The sequence below is a fragment of the Anas acuta genome, chromosome 3 (genome assembly GCF_963932015.1).
Source record: "Anas acuta chromosome 3, bAnaAcu1.1, whole genome shotgun sequence".
In the NCBI taxonomy this organism is placed as follows: Eukaryota; Metazoa; Chordata; class Aves; order Anseriformes; family Anatidae; genus Anas; species Anas acuta.
This window is the reverse complement of record NC_088981.1, coordinates 38,550,992-38,572,600: the sequence shown is the minus strand read 5'-3', so window position 1 is coordinate 38,572,600 and position 21,609 is coordinate 38,550,992. Positions and strand designations below refer to the sequence as shown.

At 35.1% G+C, this 21,609-nt stretch overlaps 1 protein-coding gene across 2 annotated transcripts in view; it reads right to left on the bottom strand.

Moving 5' to 3' along the window:
- Positions 1 to 21,609, bottom strand: part of LRPPRC (leucine rich pentatricopeptide repeat containing) — a 90,648-nt gene that overhangs the window by 52,235 nt on the left and 16,804 nt on the right. For both annotated transcript variants that reach the window (XM_068676693.1, XM_068676694.1), the window contains exons 9-21: positions 21,307 to 21,449; positions 20,927 to 21,032; positions 20,738 to 20,845; positions 14,311 to 14,429; positions 13,686 to 13,779; positions 10,438 to 10,507; positions 7,496 to 7,523; positions 5,139 to 5,196; positions 3,919 to 4,025; positions 3,629 to 3,706; positions 3,216 to 3,269; positions 2,373 to 2,486; positions 1,049 to 1,179 (exon numbers count right to left, since the gene is read on the bottom strand). In XM_068676693.1, coding sequence (XP_068532794.1) covers positions 1,049 to 1,179; positions 2,373 to 2,486; positions 3,216 to 3,269; positions 3,629 to 3,706; positions 3,919 to 4,025; positions 5,139 to 5,196; positions 7,496 to 7,523; positions 10,438 to 10,507; positions 13,686 to 13,779; positions 14,311 to 14,429; positions 20,738 to 20,845; positions 20,927 to 21,032; positions 21,307 to 21,449 — 1,210 coding nt within the window. The remainder of the gene's footprint in view (positions 1 to 1,048; positions 1,180 to 2,372; positions 2,487 to 3,215; positions 3,270 to 3,628; positions 3,707 to 3,918; positions 4,026 to 5,138; positions 5,197 to 7,495; positions 7,524 to 10,437; positions 10,508 to 13,685; positions 13,780 to 14,310; positions 14,430 to 20,737; positions 20,846 to 20,926; positions 21,033 to 21,306; positions 21,450 to 21,609) is intronic.

Below are 21,609 nucleotides of genomic sequence, written 5' to 3'. Positions count from 1 at the left end.
ACAGTAACAAGTGAAAATCTACTATTTTAAAGTTACTTCTATGTATTTATTTTCTCTTTCCTGGAATTTTAAAAACCAATTCCTCCTCTGGTTTTGCAACAATTTGAAGAGTTGCCTCATAGCAATTTTATGCTATACTCAAGGCAGATCAGTAAAACCATGCTACTGCAGTGAAGCTCCACTAGAAGACTCTATTTTACTTCATACAATCTCACTATGGGGATTGTGGGAGAATGTTAGTGCGGCTAAAATCAATACATTAGTGTTTGCAGAGTGGTGAATTTCTTGGTATTTACAGCTCAATTATTTCTCAGTTTCAAACATTAGCAAAGTGTAATGAGCACCTGCCTATTAACCTACTGTAAAACCAAAGCAAACACTTCATGAATGCATATGAGAGACAGAGAGAATGTCAAAGTAACACAACTTGTTTTCTCCCCTGTAGCACTGGACTGTAGGGAGGTTTTCAAGGGGAAGAGGGGAAGAAGGAAAGGGGCAAATAAAAGGATGAGCTGAAAGAATTTGCTCTGGGATAAGCCAGGCATAACATGTTTTAGCCAGGAGGTAATTTTCATAGATAAAATACATAGCTCTGGAAATAAAAAATTAAAGTAGAATGCCTGTTGTAAATCCTAAAATACAATGCCACTAAGCAGCACTGTTATCCTGAAGACAATATAGGTACAATGTATTCTAAAAGCATTCTAGTTGCTTTTTTAACACAGAATACAGGTATTTTTTTTTCTACTTAATTTAAGCCTAACTTCAATTCATACACTACTTATGCTTAAAATAACAACAAAACAGATCCTATACAACAATTTGCAATTTAAAAAAAGTTATTGTCCATACAAAGTAGCTGTTTCTGATGTTCAATTATAGAAAAAATAGTTTCAAAAAACCACACCCCTGTTTTAAATGCACATACATTGGTGGGGGAAAACTAATTAAAAATGGATGAGGGGGTTAATATTCAACCTACTTAATTCAACAAGGTCTGTGTATCAGCATAAATCTCTGTGACATGTTTCAGTGCCGGTGTACTTACACTTTTTCTTTCAGGTTCATTGCATCTTCTACATTATCATGTCGACAGCACAAATTTATTAAGGCTGCATAGCCACCGACAACCATGTCCGGTTCGTATTTGGCTTTCACTTCAAGGGCTTTTTGCATATTCTAAAAAAGGAACAAAGCAAAGATGTGAACTAGAGGAAAAGTCAATATGACATTATGAATCTTATATGTTCCGTGTGCGGTTATTCGACTGCTTTAGTGCTTTTAATAGCAGAAGATCTTATTTTGAAAACATAGCTGTAATACTTTAGAAAAATTTCAGAGTAAAGATTATTTTGCAGAAATTAGTATCTTTCTAAATCACTATATAGGTTAATTTCAGCGTAGGTTTCCAAGTCAATTTTCTAGTTAACATTGCTACCATGCTTTAAATAAGGCTTTTCTTTTTTTAAATCCACACAGACATTATTAATCCAAGTTCTAATATGGTTTTTATTTATTTGGAATTCGTAACAATTTTTCACCTAGTGTACTGCCAAACAAACAATAAAACCACTTCCTAAAGAATAAGAATATACTTAATAATCCCATAGAAAGCTTTTTTTTTTTATACATCCCTATTCATACATTTGACCACTTTAAACTTATAATGGTGTTTGCTTTTGTTTCATATGCAAAATCATAGAAACAGACAGCTGAGAATCACTCTTTCTGAACTATGTCCTTAGCAGCAGTGAATACTGTGTTATCATCTGCATGACTGTTACTGTTCCTACATATACAGCTTTATAGGCAGGATCATACTGAACAAGAAACTGAATAAAAGTGTGGTGATACCCCCACAAATTACAGACACACACTAAATGAATGTAAACTACAGCTGGACGCCTGCCGAATGAAGGCAAGAGACCCTTTATCTCAGAAGAGCTTTCCTCCTGCAGGAAAATGGAATTTCAATCCCTGCATTAACAACCTAGTAATATTTGAATTGCAAATGACTAGTGCATGTATCAGTTGCTTGACAATCTAGATATAAGAGACCGGAGCCATGGCTTGAAAGGACATTTGGCATGTATGATAAACCTATCACAGCTGTTACTATCATTCACTTTGCAGATTATTGTAAACAAACTTCAGCAACCCCAAAACATGCCATTCAAGGTGTTGCTGAAATTAGTTAACCTTTTGATTTAATTGCTTTTTGCACTTATGTTTGATTTATAAGCATCAAACCATGAAACCTCAAGCACTGCACTTGTCTTTGCTTAACTATTGTCTTTCCATAATACAGTCATTTATGTCCCTTTAAAAATATAGCTATGTGTTTCCAATTATCTCTGCATTGCTTAAGATACCTCTTCTTCACAAAGAGCATGTATGAGTTGTTTCAAGACATCTGTAATAGGCTGGTTTTCAGCTTTTCGCTTTTCTAGTTTCTTCTCCAAAGCAGACACGTCAGATTTAGCACTCTAAATGGAGGTAACAGAAAGAATGTCAATTTCAAAAACAGCCTTCCCCGAACAACTTGTCGGATCACTTTAATGAAAGACAGACAAAATAATCCTCTCCTTCCATAGTATAAGAAAAATTTTAATCATTTAAGATGCTTTTATCTGTTTAAGTAGTACATATTAATTGAAGATCTGAGTCAGAATACAGTAAAAAAAAAAAAGCATTAAGTAGCATAACTACAAAGGTCAACACTACTGTTTTTCCTTGTACTCTGTTCTTATGTTCAGGAAGTAGGTAACAGAAGCCTATTTCTTTTCCATCTCTGTTCTGCTCAGATCAGGGATGTAAAAACTTGACATTCCAGCATCACAGACAGTATGGATTTATATGGTTCCTGCCACTCAAGAGGACTGCTGTAATTTACAAGCATGAATTAAGCCTCACACCCCTCACACCACCACTGTTAACTAGAACTTTCAAAGCACATATATTTTACCAGACAGGGAAACTGAGGCATGAAACTTCAGCCAGCTCTGGGGTCAAGCATCAGGTCTATAGGAAAATCTGGACAGCCTTTATTCCTACTCTGGAAAGTAACCTCTGAACTTCAAGCGGTGTATTTTAATAATGTCAATATACTTGCATGACCTGAAAGCGAGTGATTATACTTCATCCAAAACCCGTATCCAAACATTATTATTATTATTCTGGTATGAACAAGCATAGCCATTGGTGAATTTACTTACTTCTGGAATGCTGTCTGTAGACACGGGTTTTTTAGGAGACAGTGACCTTACATCCTAAAATGCAGTAAAACAAAGATATCACTAATTCAGAAAAATAAAATAAAAAAATCCATCCATAAGTAACCATATGATGCTAAAAATGTTGTAGAGTTTATTACATAATTGCAATTTAAAAACCCTGTATTCTGCAGCATTATTTCACTGACTTGAAGGAATACTAAATGTATCCCTCTAAGCTATCATACATGAGAATGAAAATAATTTCAACAGTTAGTGAAAAATCACAGAAAGGCTAAAAGGCTTACATATAAATCATAGCATTAAGGTATTTATTTTGCCAAGGAGAATATTTACACACAGAGTACACATACTCTATTTTTTAGCTTCAAAGTAATTGTCATAGAACCACAGACCTTAATTAATTCAGGTACTTGAGAGGAGTCCAGTAGTCTGCAAATGCCGCTGCAGAGGTTTGTAGGGATAACTATATTCTGTAGCAAGAGGTGGGGAAAAAATTATATGAGTTTTGAAACACAACCAAACTGAAATTTGTCTAACAGAAATTATCTCAGACGTAATTCAAGTCTCCAGCTCTTGCATGTCATTGAGAAGTGGTCTGGTTGTACTTAAAAGCAGCAATTTCAAATCTAATAGATACATGTCAGGCAGGACAGGCATTATGTAGCAAAAAATGAAATGGTACCATCTTCTTCAGCTGATGGAAGTATTGTCTCAAACGCTCCTCCTTGGCCTGTACCTCTGAGTCACTCATGCTGTCAATCAAGTGATAAAGAAAATAGCCAACAGCTTCTGTGGAAAAAAACAAGAGAAAGCATTCCACTAAAATTACCGAGACTGTCATGTTATCAAGATTAATTTATAAGAAATCATTTTGGTGTGAGATGTCACCCTGATGAGAGGCTCTGAAATGGCAACAATGATCACTGAGGCATAGAGATTATGTGGTTTGGGAGCACATATCTAACTGGTGAGTGAAAGGAATATTAATTATTTTCAGACCCAGTGACAGCTTTTCAGTACAGAATCTTACTTCAATCTATTTTTTCCACTGCTGTGTGACAGAAGTGGTACTGCCCAAGGCCTTCCCCCCCTTTCCTGCCCGCCACCCCAAATAGTTGCCACAAATATTTTGTCACTGCTCAAAAGAAAAAACTGATTTCTACCACTTTGCATATTTTTTCTGTACATTTTACCCATTACATTCCATTACCAAGCTACATTAAGTATTGTAATATTGATATGAAGGCATAGAAGATGCTTTAACCATTACATAACTAGTACTGAAGGAGCTGCCTATTAACCAATGAAAACCAAGATTAACAGATTTTATCAAATGGTGCTAAGGCTTTTATCTATAAAAGTAAAAAAATATATGGGGACCTGTACTCAAGAATTGGAATAGTATTAGTTAATTTTCTTCTCAAATGGTTAGCTTTCCCCGTAAACCTCCCCCAGCAGGAGGATTTTTTATTATTATTTTTTTTAATACAGATTATTCATGTATGAAAAAAGTATACTTCAAAGTAGAAGATTTGCGATGTTAAGTACCATTGTACTGCACAAAACCACTAAAGGTAAAACTAGACTGAAAGATGGCTTTTATTTTCTCTCAAAGTATTTAAACACTGATACTGTGCTCATTCTATATCTGTATTTTGGTCAATAAAATTAGAAAAATAAATCGTTATCAGCAAGATTTGTTTATAATTCTAAAAAGGAAAAGATCTAATGTATCTCAAAAATATGCTGTGATTATTAGAATCAGGATTTTACCCCACATGTTTTCAAATTTCACTTTCAAAAAGAAGCAATCAGTGTTTACTGTTGTAATCCCTCAAACCCATCATTACACAGAAGAACGGATTTGTGGATAAGTTACAATCATAGAAATTGAAACTCTACCAGTTGGTCCTGGAGGCGTCAGGCAATAACGTTCATCCTTGTACAACAGTTCTGTTATCTGGTAAGACAGAATAATCGTACATTGCAGCCAAAAGAAGCAAGGACAAATAGTACCTGAAATTGAATTCTCAAAATAATAAAGCATCTCGCTGTTAAGTATTATTCTTTACCACATCATAGTAATTCTCTTAAAAAAAAAAACATACAAGGAAGGTGGGCTTATTTTGGTGTGTGTGTTTTTTGGGTAAATAATAGGTTTTTCTTAAAAATATATATTGCAAACTGAAATGCTTTCTGAGATATGGCAGTAAGACAGATTTTCTAGTATGTTTGTGTATCATTCTACAGAAAGTTAACTATCGTAAGACATAGCCTAAAGCAAATATTAACTGATGTCGCTCCTGGAGATGCTACAATTATGTTCCAATTTACTGAAAGGATGAAATTGGCCCGTAAAGCTTTTTTTTTTTTTTTTTTTAATTCTGAAAGAAGCAAATGCATGAAGAAAACGGAGGAACATGATTTAACATGCTCTGTTAGATTTAAGATAACTAGTATAGCCCTTCTAAATAAATGCAGTTTTGAATGACAACATATACATCCATAAAAATTAATTGCGTTCTTTATACTTTGACTAAATTTAGCATGTATTCCATTAGTCTCATACAAATTGAAAGAACACGTGGATTTTACTTCAGAGGAAAAGAAGCATTTACCCCAAGCCCCCCACATCCTACCCACAAATACTTTCACCTAAACCACATTGTTTTAAAAATCCATTTGACTGTTCTTAAGCAATTTGTATCATCTATATTTAAAATCACAGTTTTTAACTATTTCAAGAATTTTGCTGTATCTGATGTGACAATAGAATGCAATCTGAGAGAACTAGGAGGGAGACGGATTCTCGATGTCAGAGAGCTGTATTTTAAGTAATGACAGAACAAAATGAATCCTCACCTAATTGTTAATGAAAATGAATAAATAAATCCAGAAAGCACCAAAAGCGCAATGAAACCATCACTTCTCGTTCTACCAACAGCCTAGATTCTGTGAATGGTTAAACTACAGTGGGCTTCTGCCCTTTTGCCCTTATCCTCCCTGTGAGGAACCAATGCACTGAAGAACCCACAACTAATAAAAAACTAATAAAGTCATGGTAACACAATTCTCCTTCTCAATCAAATTTCAGAGAACACTGAAAATAATGGACTGCAGAAAAAAAAGCATGGTATTATTTTTAATAAATAACTACTTGTTTTTCCAGTTAACCTTTGTAAAATAAGAAATGCTAACACCTACATTTAACTCATAAATTTAGTAAAGATGATAAAATACACCTTTTCTCCACTGTGGAGAATAGCAGAAGTAGCTGTAGGTACAGCTTTACATGCAGACCACCATTATTTTAGCCCTCAACTGTCCTTCAAGTTTAATTTCATAAAGGAAGTAATGAAACTGATCCCCTTTTTTCTTTCCTTTTTATTTTTTCCCCTTCCCTCTCCACACACAAGGAAGAAAGATAGATGCAGAGGACGACAACATCCACTGACCATGACCTTCACACAACAGAAGGTGGTAGGTAAAAAAACCACCCTGAACCTCATGACTATAATTTATTTATACATATCATTAAACAGCAACTTTCCAAACTGCAATTTCTTTTTTTTTTTTTCCCCAAAAATCTGAATATACTGCAAGCCACATACAGGCTTATATTAATCAGCAAGTACAGTAATTAAATAGAAGACAGAAAGCAGCAAGTCCCTTCCCAAATTTGGTAACCAGTCAGCATTTGCCAACATCTCCTCTGTTCTAGGTCCCTATAAGATTTATTAATCAAGTTATATGGGGCACCTTTCTAAGGTAGCCTATACTGGAGAGGGCATGATCAACCAATTTTCACTTGATTTCATTCAAGTGACTTTATCTGTCTTTGCCTTCAATATTTTAAGTAAAATGACAGAAACGTGAAAAATCTAATCATGCCTTATTATTTTATGTGCACTGGTGTGGGGATAGGAAGAAAGTTTAGGGAAGGAAAGAAAGAAAAGGATTTTTAGGAGTGTCAGGAAAACCATGGCTAGCTTTGTATACAAAGCTACAACTGTGTACTACCTTCATCTCTAATCGCACTGATCTACAAATCAGAATAAAGATACACATTTGATTTTTACAACTGCACTTATCAAATATGAAATCCAAATTTCATATAGTTGTATAATCTGCTACTGACAAATGTCTTGCTCTAATTAATGAGTTCTACAATTACCAGGCTCAGAATTCAGATTTACATCAACTTATCGTAAGTATGCAGAGAAATTGATTTTATTTACAGCATCACTATATCCACTTACCTTGCTCCAAAGCTGTACATCATTTGAGCTGAAGAGGGCAGCAAAGGATAAAAAATTAATAGGAACAAAATGATTTTACTCTGGTCTCATGTGTTTTTTTAAAACGCACAAACTATATTAACACTGTGGATCTTGGTATTTAAAGCAAATTATTAAAACTCAGTAATTCCAACATATTGTTTAAACCTATGTGGTACAGAATAAGTTTTGTACTTTTCATTATACTAAACTCTGTTTCTAGTAAACATCCTAAAATAATGCAGCACTCCTAATAGGTAACTAAAAATAATGTATTTAATTTTATTTTTAATCTAATATTTTAACATGTTCTAATTGCACATTTTTCATGTTATTCTGCAGTCTAATATTTTGAGAAAATAAGCTTCAAGCAAAGAATTTGTACAACATAGAAAAACACATGTAAAATTTAGAATAAAAATGAGTACTTCTGTGCATTAAAATTAATTTTTTAATATAGATGGACAACTACAGGTACCTCTAAATGCATTTGTAACAAAGAATAAATTAATCAAATATCTGACTTAAGCTGTTTATTGGAGTAAGATAAATAGGTAACATATTAAGCACAAACTCAACATGAAACCATTCTCCTTTTTCTGTTGATGTTCTATAGAACTGAATGGAGAGCACTTCTGCACATCATCAGGTTACAACCCAAGACCAAATGTTAACCAGTTCACTCAAGTACAAAAAAAACTGACATATTCCTGTTATTTACAGGACATCTGAGTTCTATCTAAAAGCTGTAACATCTCAACAACTATAAAGCGGCATTAATCTAGACAAGGCTAAGAAAACAAAAATCAAAAGCTTTTGACCTTACTTTATCTTCCTATAATTCTTTTAAGGAGAAAATAAGATGTCAGTCTGAACAGCTATAGTGGAACTTCAAAGCATTTACAGAAGTTTAGGATTCTATTTTACTTAGGAGGTTCAAGCCTAGGAACCATTTATTCTTTTTGTGCTACTGCCACAGGTATTTGAAAATGAGTGGAGCACAGGTCCACAAAGAGGAAAAAATGCTATTTGTGAGGTTAGTTGAGCTTTCCTGAGTGAACTCACTCCACCACTGACAGCATGACAATGAACTGCAGATATCAAACGCATCAATTTCCCAAAGTACTTGACTCTGAAATAGTAATGGTAGTTCAGGTAGATAGAACAGGAATACTTTGAAGCAATAACTAGGAAAGAGCAGCTTCAACAGAAATCCATCAGCTAGTATGCTGCAGGCATTGTTCGTGTGTCCCTTATGTGTCCACACCCTGTGCCAGTCCTAAACTCTGCTCCTTTGAACATTTGTGACCAGCATTTTGTCATCAAATTCTCCTGAGTTCAGGTTTTTAAAAAATGTATGGTGATAACCAATATTCTCTTCTCTCCTACCATATGTTCAAGCTTCATTCTTAGGCTGTTCTCGCTATTAAGTTTAAAACAGAGAAGGAAACATCAATTGGGCATGCTTTCAGGAACTATAAAAAGGTAAAATTCAGGTACAGCCAACCTCATATATAGCTCCTGAAGCCAGGTTACAATAAGAACAAACAAGAAACTAATAAATGCTGCAGTTAGAAGTGGCAAGGAGAGAGAACAACAGTCAGCTGAAGCAAGTTAAAAAATATTTCGTTTGCCCCAGAATTCTGAGTTTTGAGCCCAAATGTTCAATAACTCTTTAAATCACAACAGGAGAAACTGTTCCACTGCTTAGGAGTATAACTATTTTGCTTACACCGAGTATGAATCTTCAGCAGCTAATTTTTACGATACAAGCTGATAATGCTTTCAATTTGCTGCAAGTTGCATTCTGACCACCTGCACTACTCTCATGTAGCAGGCTATTTCATGCCAGCATTCCTTGGTGGTGCATAGGAACATTGGTGTGGCTTGTTTTCTAGGGCAAGCCCTACTTTAACTGATTATTTCTCTGTAGTTGCAGACAAAAAATATGTATTAACTAAAGTAACAATTTAAACATCTGAAACAGATGATTCTGGGGCTGAAAATACATCATCTAAATATTATCTAAAATATTATTGCACTTATCCTTTTGAAGTCAAGGTTATCTAGTGCCAGGTTAACAAGCCCAGATTTAACACTGATTTTTTTTTTCCTCCTCCTTTTCCCTTGGCAGAACATGATCAGCTGGACAGAACTTGCTATTTACAAGGTAGTTATTTTGGCTATATTCATCCACTGTGTTTTAGTAATACCCAACCTAAACATAGTCACATCACAGCCATTAAGAAATTTTGGTAAATTACTCAAGTCAATAAAACCAGCTTTCAGACTCTGGTCCTAAGTAATGTTAAGTGACTCCTGTGGTGTAAAGCTACAGAAAAAAACTCGGTCCTAAATGTTTGATTGGAGCAAAAAGAGGATGATACAAGTACTTGTTAATTCACATGTATTTCCACAAGCTTATGTCAACCCTTCAAGTAGCATAAAGCCCTCTTTTCAAAATGGGACCAAACAGGTCTGAATATGAAGTCGTGGCAATGTAGCACAACGAAGCTATCAGGTGTAGTGGAGTATGCCCAGCTTCTCTTGGTATTTTGTTCTCATTAAGTACCTGTCTACTCTAATGGTTAACAACGATCTGTAGGGAAATCATATTAGCACAACAGTTTAGCAACATAAAAAGTAAAGATAAAATTCCAAATATTTCCTACCTGTAAGAGTTTATATGCTGTCAAATATCAGATAACAAACAATAATAGCAGTATGCTCAGATAAAGCAGGGGTAAGGAAACCAGGGAGTGCAGAGAAAAATCAGATTCCTCAGATCTGCCACAGCTGGAACCCTACTTTAAAATTCTCAAACATCGAGTTAGGGACAGGAAGGGAGGGAAAACTGCACGGACTTGTGCTCAACAAGGCAAAAGAAAGGGGAAAAAAAAGGGATATTCACAAAACAATCTTACCTTTTGAATCCCCTAATTAGGCTGTTTCTAAACTGGTTAAAATCAACAGAAGGTGTGCTTGCTGAAGACACTGTAAACGAAAGCAATGTTTCTAAATAGTCATTCCAAGAAAACCCTGAACACCAGCAAGTCAGTTGGTCACATAAATGGGGACTGAGTAGATGGACTATTTTGTTTATTTAGTAAATACTGACAAACATTTGTAAAAATCAAAATTTCAAATACCATGCTATTTGAAAAAGTCCTGACTTTTATCAGCTCTACGTCTGCTTCCTTTCCAAAGAGATTAAATATTCCAAGAGATTTTTGCCTCTTCACTACCTTTAAGGCCAGTTTATGTACATATATTTATTTATTACAAATTAGCAATAGAAATAAGCAACCCTGCAAAACAGTAACAAGACCAAATACCCTGTTGCAAAAAGCAAAAGACAAAATACAACTCTAACCAGGAAAACTTGAGTCATTAGTACTGAAACAACAACCAAAAAAAAATACACCACAGGCAAACAGTTTACCGAGATGTTTCAAACTGAATACCTGCTTTAAAATAGACTTAATGTAAATCCTACTGCTTTTTACCACGAGACTGTAAACATTTCTTTCTGCTGGTGTAAACTGCCTGACAAGAAGCAAGAAGTAGTTCTATCTAAAGCACTATCCACTAAATTAAATTACATGTAAGGGGAGAAAAAGACACACCTATGAATAACCATGAGCTGTAAACATTAACATGTAGAATTGTTACAACATTGGATGAACACAAAGGTAACTAAAATAATTTTAACTTAAATGATCTGAGAGGTCATTTACTGTTATACCTGTATCCTCATCTTTAGACTTTTTCTTTGCTAGATATTGGGAATAATTCTACCTTCTCTAAAATTACTGTTTCTCATTCCAGTGTCATAGTACAGCTGGGAAAAACAAACAAACAAAAAAAACCAGAAAAAACAACAGTAGTAGGTGAATTTAAGTCCTGTATGGAGCTATCTTAATTTGACTTCACTATCACAACACACCTAAACCCTCTGAAAACCTGAATGCACTGGGTCCCATCAGCAAGGGCTGTAATACAGTAGGTAGGTGGTAGAGGAGAACCAAAATAAAAACACCAGCTCTGCGCGAAGCAGCAAAATAAAAGGCAGGAACAACATACAAAAACTACACCTTAGTCTAAGCGCAGGCGTTTAGAAAACTAAGTTTTAAATGATTAAATGTTTATTTTAGTCGGAAAATCTCAGGTGAAGTTGGTTTTCAAGCAACCCTCAATACAAACCCTCCTCCGCTGGTTTATGAAACTTTTTGCTCATAAAAAGACGAGCAGAAAGCATCTTAGTATGCTCAGCTGCTGCTGACAATCGGCAACCTGGTTTCCTTAGCAACAAACAAGTCTGAGAAAATCAAGAGGCTGACAATGAAGTGGAATGGAATGGCATGATAAAGGGGAAAAGCAGCTCTCATGTACGCCGCCTTATGCGCCCAGATTCCTCAGCTGATGCTTCTTAGTTTTCATCTTGTCAGGAGCAGAAATCTATACATTATAAGGTATGAGAAGCTGAATCAATACACCTAGATAGCAACCAGCACTCATACCCAGCCTTCACCTCCCCTAACTACATTGATGAGACAATCTTGAACTGTTTTCCATACTGCATCTATTTTTCCCTCTTTGTAATATTGCAGAAGAAGCCAATCCAAAAAAAAAAAAAAAAATCAGCTGTTTAATATCTTTGCCTTATCATTTCCTAGGTGCTAATTAGATTTACTAGCATTCATTTCAGCTTGGTAAACTATTTACCGGAGTACTTTCCTTTAAAGCTCAAGTTCAAAAAGAAATTTCGTATGATTTTATGAATTATTAACGCTAGGCTTTGTAAAAAGAAACACCACTACAAAATTTGAATTCAAGCCACAGACAACAGCTAAGCAATTCACTATGTGAGAATAATTTCATGACAGTAAAACAAAATGCAGCACGTTACGTATGTGCCGGATCACATATATTTATCTTATACCACGTACAAACACGTTTGTGCCTTTAAACACAATGAAAAGCAACTAGTTTACTTAACCAAAATGAGTGTGGAGAGATGGGGGGCTATAATTTTTCATGTAAGCAAAAACCTACCAAATCCTACTCCACTTTTCAGAAAAAAAAATTATTGCTAATAAATAACTAGCCTTTCAAAAAAAGAATTCACGGCTGTTTCAAGTACTACTTTTTCATGGTTAAGATTTCTGTTGTAATGAGAACTAACAACAGTAATGGCAGAATGTAAGGTGAACCTTAAAAGATTCACTTAATTGATAAATCTTCATTACAACAATTAATAAATCACTAATACCTACTCATTTCATTTTCTCCTTTTCACTCACTTGCATTATATACTGAAATACAAAAATAGTGATTTAAGCCTTTATACAGACTCTGTTTTCCAGTTTAGTATTAAAAACTGCTTTTTACTGTAACTTTTTCCATCTTCAGATTAACACAGGACTACTCTGATTTAGTACAAGCTTACAGTTAACGTTTCTTTCCAAGCCGTAGCACAGCTTTGCAGGGTCACAGCATACTATCTTTTAGTATTAGCTAAATAAGTCAGTGACTGCCTTAGCTTTTCCCTCAGTCTTACACAAACAAAACTGTTGTTTAAAAAGAGAACTTTTTGTATCAGATTTAGTCCAAGATTAAGGGGTTTTATTACGGACTCAGTATAGTAGGCAAATAACTTCATGACCTAATTACCCTGTCAAATTCCTACCCAACTTCCAGACTCAGGTTAACGTCAATGGCATTGAGTTATTTAAAGCTGATTCATTCATAAATTATTCTGCAGTACTTCTGAGCAGTGCTATTAAACTAGCATCCCATTGTAGTTGATGCCACAAACAGAAAACAAGAACAATCCCTGCACCAAAGCCTTAACAGTTGTTGTCCATGCCTATTGCTTCCTTAAGCACTCCTAGAATATGTGGGGTTCACAACCATATCACAAACACAGCTTTGCTAAATATCATATATGTCATGTTATGGCCAGTCTCAATCCTAAAAATCAATTTAACCACACTATGTTGTCCAGAACTAGTGGTTTCAAGTCTGACATCTTGTCGTAGAGAACCTCACATAACAAAAGCCTTGCACAAATTTCCCACACTTCTTTGTGCACATAAATCCCTTCACCTACAACCAACCTATCAGCACTACCACTGAGAATATACTAACATGCAACGTGAAATACACTTACACAGAGAAAGAACATTATTCAGTCTTCCATGTGCTGCTTCATGTCTAATTTGTGCTACACAGAGTCCAACAGTTTCAAAAAGGCAGTTATTTTCCTACAGCAAAAACAATAAAAAACATTTTAAGTACATACAATAAAACTTTCTGATACTTGGTATTTTAAACTCTTCCTTCCCAAAGGACCTTGTCATTCTTGTATCAGTAGCTGTTGAGAACCTAGAAAAGTGCTCTCCAGACATCTACATGGCTAGCTAGATATGCTAGAACAGTACAATTGTTTTAATCTGCAATTCTGAATTCTTCATTAAAAACAGCACTGGAAAAAAAAACATTACTGATAAAAACAAAGAATGTAATTCATTTATTTATTATGACTTGTAGGAACAGCAAGCTAGTAAAACTCAAGGAAAATATTTTCATTAACTCTGAAACAAAAAGAAAACACAGCAGGAGAAAGACATTATAAAACAAATCACCCATGTAACAACTGCTTCAAAAGTATTCTCAATATATTAAACAGACTTGATCATACACATTCACGTTTAGAGTACTACTAGTATCCAAATCTCTCACAGAAAAACAAGTGTTGCAATGATCATTTTTATGAATTTTAAATGTAAACTCACCTTCAGCTGGGCACAGGCGGTTTTGCAATCAGGAAAATTTTTAAGAACATAGCCAGTGTATGTTTCTGCATCGATTTCCACCCCCAACTCATGCATCACTTTGAGGATCTCAAAGATACCTATCAAAACAGAATTGGTAAAGCTAAGCATTGCAGAAAAATGAAAATTTGAGAAACACATAAAAACAAATGTTGCTTTTCAAAAACAGATTTGTCTCTTCAGTTTCGTTTCTTGAAACTACCATGTAAAAAAATGCATTTTTATCTGAGGTGTTAATAAAGTTCCTAACTGTGAAGCTTGAAATTGAGTTACTAAATTTCCTGTTGCATGATGCACTATCAAAACCAAGAAAGTCTTCATTAGCTTGGAAATTGCTAGTACACAGCTATTTTCTATATTGTATTTGCAAAACATCTTTTAAAGCTATATATTAGAAGGTCCATATTATTGTGCATAAAAAAGACCTGGAATTTAGCGTAATGAATATAATGACTTTCAAGACACAAAATCAACATTCTTAGCTTTGTTCCCAACATTAATAAGGCAAGCTTTCAAGATTTCTTTCTAGGTTTGTTCAAAGCAAGCAACATTTTCATAAACAAACGGGTCTGTGTTAACTTTCTGTATTAACGCATCAGACTCAAACAGGAAATCAGAGAAAGGGTAGAGTCTCCCAAGCCCCAGTGAAGCTACATTACAACTTTTACACGTTTTGGATCAATTTACACATGTATTGCTACTGTAGAGAAGCATCTGAAGACAACGATACCTGATCTTACTGGATCCAGTAACATCGTCACTGGAGCTTAACAATGAGAGCATACAGTTTTACGGTATATTTCATGCTTTTTAATTGTTCACCCTCTTTTGATTTGGAGAAACTTCTTACAGTAACCCTAGCTAGCAAACTCTGAACCCCTGTCAAAATCAATACAGGTATTATCATTTTTTGCTGGTCTAAAAGTGACTTGTCAGTTGCTGCAGGACACCAGTTCCAAATAGCATATGTTTTTTTCAACTTGCATTTCATACTTATTACTTTAAAAATGCAAAGTTTCCCAAAGTCCCTGTCTTTGCCCTGGAGTGCCACCTATGGAAAAGTGACACTTCCATGAATATTTTATGCAGTGCACTATGGTGCAAATAATCAAATGTGAATTCCCTTTGAGCACTTGCAAATACATGCAGGCAAGTCACACTAGATTAAAATCGCATCATCTGTTCGAGTTTGCCTTAAACAAAACTCTGATTTTGGCCCAGAATCTGTGAAAATATGAATAAAGAATTAATTACAATAAGTCTTTACTGATACCTTTCAAAATTTAACAGCTAGCTTCGATTCCACGTTTTCAACTTCTCAACATATGTATTAAGCCCTCTTGTGTTGAAACCTTTTACCAAATAGCTGAGTTTGAGTCCTCATCACTAAGGTACGATTTGAAGACTGCAAGGTATCTAACACAGTGAACAAGGTGTGGTGAACTCAGGAGATTTAGATCTAGATACTTAACTCTGTACCTAGAACGGAGCAGACATCTGCTTTGTTAAGCACAGCCATTCCCAAGTACCCATTTGTCACAGAAGTTACATGGCCTGGCACAACTCCTCTGAAGGTAGGTGCACGTATGAAGATTAGGACACCAGCAGAAGACTGAGATGAAAATCGAGGAGGTATACCAACAGAACCATTGTACATAGCCAAATTAAGTTGAAAGAACAGCCACACACTTCTTCACACCTACAATAGCTGATGTGGAGAGTTTTTTGGAATAGATTAATGAAAATCAACACCGAATCCTACAATTTCACATACATTTCCTACCTCATGAAGAGGAGAAACTACTTTAATTACCATGTAAATATCTTCTGCAACACGAAGCAGTGAAACATTCCCACTTTTATCAGAATACTATGATACCATCAAATGGATGGATGAGTAAAGGTTTGAGCATTATTGTATGTTGACTTTCTAGATACCAGTTTCATCTCATAACAGTATTGGAAAGTACACTATTGTGTTCTCTCTCTCCCAGCTACCAAAGATCAGACTACAAAGGACAGAAGTGCAACCACATTTAGCTACAACACCGGTCTCTGGACTTTTTCTGAGAATGTGCTCTCCCCCACGTGTATGTATTTAGAAACTGCATACACGTATTACTGTACTAATATATTATGTACATTAGAAAATATACACAAAAACAAAGTAAAAAAATGAGGAAAATGAAATAAACACTAGTTTAAAAATAATTATTTCTTTATCAACTGTACACCCATACCTCAATGGGTTGCTTTGCAGATCCTGTTTTGGGTTATAGAAAACTGGGTGCGACGAAAAAACACACAAAGATACTAAAGAAAAATCACAATCAAATAGTCTTCTAAAAAGACTCTGTAAATAAAAGGATTACTAAGAGAAAGCTTTTTTTTTTTTTATACTAAGGATTAGTCCCTGGGGACCATGTAACAGTTCATTCAAAAGGTCTGCATGAGACATAATGTATTTAAAAATATTTTGCAATTGTCTAAATCCTGAAATTATATAGAATACTTGATATTGTGGTAGTGGTATTCTGCATTTGAGGAAAAAATCATGTGAGTAATATGAAAGGCAGCCTATCCACGAAGTCTTAAAATTTCTATTCATGGCATAAAAAAATCAAAATTTGATGGAGTCCTGTTTTCAAATACGTACAATAGTTCCTTGGACTTGTACGGGTTCAGAGAGTTTTTTCAGTCACCTTTCCCTGCTTCATCAAGAAGAGGTTTTTGAGATGATGGGCTGAGGTATGTATGGATTCCAGGGGTTGAATTGCCACAATTATATAAGTGAATTATAAGAAGACAGAAATAGGGAACAAAACACAGCCTAACACTTCCGTTCTCCTTTTTTGTCAGCACTGGAAACAGCACTGGAACGCCCCAGCAGAAGCAGAAAAGCATCTTTCCAGCCTCGAGTAAGTACATCCAAACACCAAGAAATACAATAAGAGATTTATCACAAGATGATCATAGTATTCCTCTGATGGAGCGGAGCAACTTGCTGCCTCTTAAGGAGAGAAAAGAGAGGCTCACATTTCAGACCCCCTTTCATTTCTTAAGTTTCTCACAAGAAGCAGCACCTTGTATCTAACATGGTCCCACCAGAACAGGAAGAATTTAATTACTAAGGCAGCTACGTACAGTTCAATATCTGAAAGTGAAGCATAACTGTGCTTACAGCAATTCTCTAAACAAATAAAAAACTTGTAAAGGGAGGACGTGTACAGGAAAAAAATGTAATATTTAAGTATTTTTGCTGTGTTGTTAATCTGAGATGCACTCCAAAGTTCTTGGCTGGAGAGGTCTGTCTACAAAACACGACCTGTAGTAATTACTTAGGGAAACCAGCACTCATTGCTCTCAGTGAACTCAAGAGCCTTATTTCCTTATTCATCCAACTTCTTTTTCCTGGGGCAAAGTAAAAACTGAATTATCATTCACAAGCCATGCTTTGTGTATAAAACCACAACAGTTTAATAGAAAATGAAATTAAAATACACTATTGACTTTTAAAAATTGTCCTCAAAAATACCTGAAGTGATTCCACAAATATGAAGGGAGCCAATATGTCCAGTTACCAGCATAAGTAAAACATTTCTGCTCAACTCTCCTGCTACTATGATCTGATACAAGCTGAATCTCAAAAACCGTTTCTGATCTACTGCATATACCTCTTTTAAACCCTTTTACATACTTTCCATTGCCAAGCCTAACAGCATTTATTTAGATAAATGCTACAGAAATAAGTAATTATCAAGTTTCATATCAAATGCAAATAAAAGCGAGCATATTCCACCTGAAATATCTGCCTGTGTAAAATGACTGAAAAGATCTGTTTGCTAGTTCAGAGTGGTTAAGTTCTCTGCAGTATATTTAAAGAATTGCCTTGCTTAGCTTTATTCCTCTTAGCCACCACTTCACTGTTACTTCTTTCACCTTCAGCTGCAAAATACAGAAGTTAGGGAACCTTCTTTGATATAGCGTGTCAGGTTTTGTTATAATTAACCTCAGATAAACGTGTAATTAAATGTTGTTACTAGTTCTGTAATTGCTTGGGTCATATTACATGCATTATATTAAGGCATTTGTACCCTGCAGTTCTAGGTATGTTGCTGCTTTTCTTCTGTGTCCTTTAATGATTTAGTCCATTGTCTACCTCCTATCAGATTTTTACCGTTTCTTCCCCCCCTTAAAAGTTCTTTTCCATTTTCAGTCTTACCAATACTGAGATGCAAAATTATACACATTAGGCTAGGCATTGCTACTTTGTAGATGAAGCAATTATTACCTCCTTTTTAGTACGAGATGTGATGCAGTGTCTGTCTGTACCTTTCTTAGCACAGCCCTATTATTTTTCACTGCTAGAAAGCACCATTCTGCTCATTTACTGTCTGTTGTCACCTTTAAGTTCTCACTGAAGCATTATTTTCTGCTCTGTTATTTCTATGAAAATTTCAGGGTGTTTTTTTCTCCTCCTATTTACTTTACCTCAACTATATTGGTTGTGTTTTTAGATAGTGGGTCTCTTTATTTTTTCTTTTTACTGACAATTAAATTTCAAAAATGGGAAAAAAAAAAAAACAAGACTATTGTTTCACTGCAGCAAGAATGATTCCACTGATTCTTCACTGCAGAAAAAAATGCTTAGATATCTTCTCACATATTTTAAGAATTGCAAAATCACTGGCCTTTGTAGTTATGTATGGAGTAGTAACTTTCACACTTGACGATTCAAACTCTGAGAGACTAAGTATGAGGTTACAAAACCATGTCTGCAAAGCCACACTACTATTATACAGCCATACAGTAGTTTATGCATCCACTGCTTTTACAGACAGAAGAAGACAGGCTTTCTAGGGCATATTAAAGAAAGCCAGAGTCAAGGGCTTTTGCAACAGTTTTATTCTCAGTTTGTTTACATGACTTCCAGCAGTAACTCCTAGCCAGAGTACAGCCAATTTCTACAGTAGGAGTTGAAATTAAGGAAACTTCTGAACTTGCCAGAGACCTTGATCTGAAACTTGAGTTTCTCTCAATGGTCAGACATAGCCTCAGCTTTGGGAGCAAAGTCTAAATCTAACACTTTCAGCATCTCTTAGAGTTGTGTCAGTGAAGTGAAACTTTCATTGTAGTAACAGACAATCTCTTTCTGTTCAGTAGGCAGCACCCGCTGCCTATACAGAAGTATGACACAACTTAATTTTACTTATTTGTGGCAATAATGCACTCCAAGTAAGTCACAAATGACCCACCTAAAACCAACACTGAGATACTTTTAAAATGTCGTTGAACTTTGTAGCTCTTGAAAACCTGTAAGAAGATAAACTTGGGTAGTAGTCTAGCAGAACAGATCCTAAAGAGTTAATAAAAACTGAATATTGTTTTCACAAAGGCTTTTTGAAAAAGATTTGAGACATTTTTATAGCCAGAAACAATTAGGGAATACTTGTTTCAGCATTTCTTCCAAACTGGAATGTGACTGTATATTTAAGATAAAATTGCGATATGAAGAGAGTGCTAAAAGCACTTTTTTTTTTGTTTGTGCATTTTGTTTGTCACCCAGTGTCACACTAACAACTCTGCATCTCATTCTAAAGCACATTATACTGTGAGATAAGATGAAAAAGACAGTTTTTTGTTTCCCCAAGGGGGAAGTACTTCTGTTAAAAGCATCTTTTTACAATACCATTCTTTCTGAATTACCAATAACGCAAACCAAAGAATTAGATACTGTACTCTAAAATTTAATATTTGTTCAATTCTTATTCATAGCCTGTAGACATCCCCATGTGTAACAGGGGAAAGCATGCTAAATGCTTGAACCTACTTAAGAATCCAAAAGATTGAGCATTTCTGTCCTTCAATCAGGATGCTGTCAGGTCAGGCTCGTACATTCAGTGACGTAAGTTCTCCTGCAGTTTTTATTATTGTAACTAAACTCACATTTGGCTTATCAGGTACATAATAAGATGGTTTCAAAAAAGAATTGGATTTGCAGTCCAAGAGAGCTATTATAACACCACCTTACTATTAAATGCTTCTCTCAGATTTCAGTTTCTTCAAGAGTAAGCTCTTGGAAGTAATGAGGAGTGAAAAGAACCACTGAAAGGCAGAAAGAATGTGAAGAGTTAAAAAGATAAACTCTTTTGCTCATCTTTCTATACAAAGGTAAGCCACCTAAATTTGTATCACGATTGAGAAAGAAAGGGGGGGGTTTAAAAAGCCTTTCTGAAGGAAAAAAAAAAAAGTTTGCAACAAAGACAGAAAAGCAGCAAGGTCTTCACTTATATTCAAGAGCCTGGTGAATCTTGGAAGTGGTGTTTTAGTGAAGATTTGTACCTTAGGTTTACAACAAAGCAAGAGGAACACATATCATATTGCTAACCTTTAAGATTCTTCTCTTTCTGGAACCCAACCATCAGTGGCCAGAAATAGTGAGGTCTGAGCGGCACGCCTTCCTCTTTCATGGTCTTCATCACACCAATAGCCAGGGCTAAAAACATTCACAACATAATTAAACAGTGACCAAGTACTTTAAATAAACATACGTAAAATAAATAAATAAGCAAAGTACCTGACTTGTTGGCCTCCAAAGCACAACGCAAGACAAATGTTAACGGTGCCGAGTGCATTTTTGTTTCTTTTAACTCACTACAAAATTGCTTCAGCTTGCTCAAAGGCTGCAAAGAATTTCAAGAATTAATATATTTTTACATTTCTCTAATTGTTTACACTGTCAGATTTTTCTCATGCTTAGGAAGTTGATATTACACATCCCAAACAGGCTTCCCTCATGAATTTCATTTTATTATGCAAATTGGCATGAAATACTAAAATCCTTTGATTCTGTAAGAGCTATAAAAAAAAAAATACCGTTTTCCATTTCCATGGATTCATTAAATTAAATATATTATCACTAGTGCATTACAAAAGAAGTATCATTATGCTGCATACCAGATCTCTATTTACACAGTGTTGTAAGAAGAAGCTACCCTGGTCCGCATTATCACGTGATAAATGATTGTAAGACTTCAAAATACGGAAACTTATATCTTCAAAGCCATGAGTTATCAGAGTCAAACAGAGGTTCATCGCATCTGGAGACAGAAAGACAGAGACCAACAACATTACAATAGTGTATATAACTATTTTCACATTAAAATACACTAAAAGCAGTGAAAACTAGGAAAGTAAGTTTCGTGTATCACTGACATACCTTTTAACATGACTCACCAATCAAATCTGAAACTTCATCTT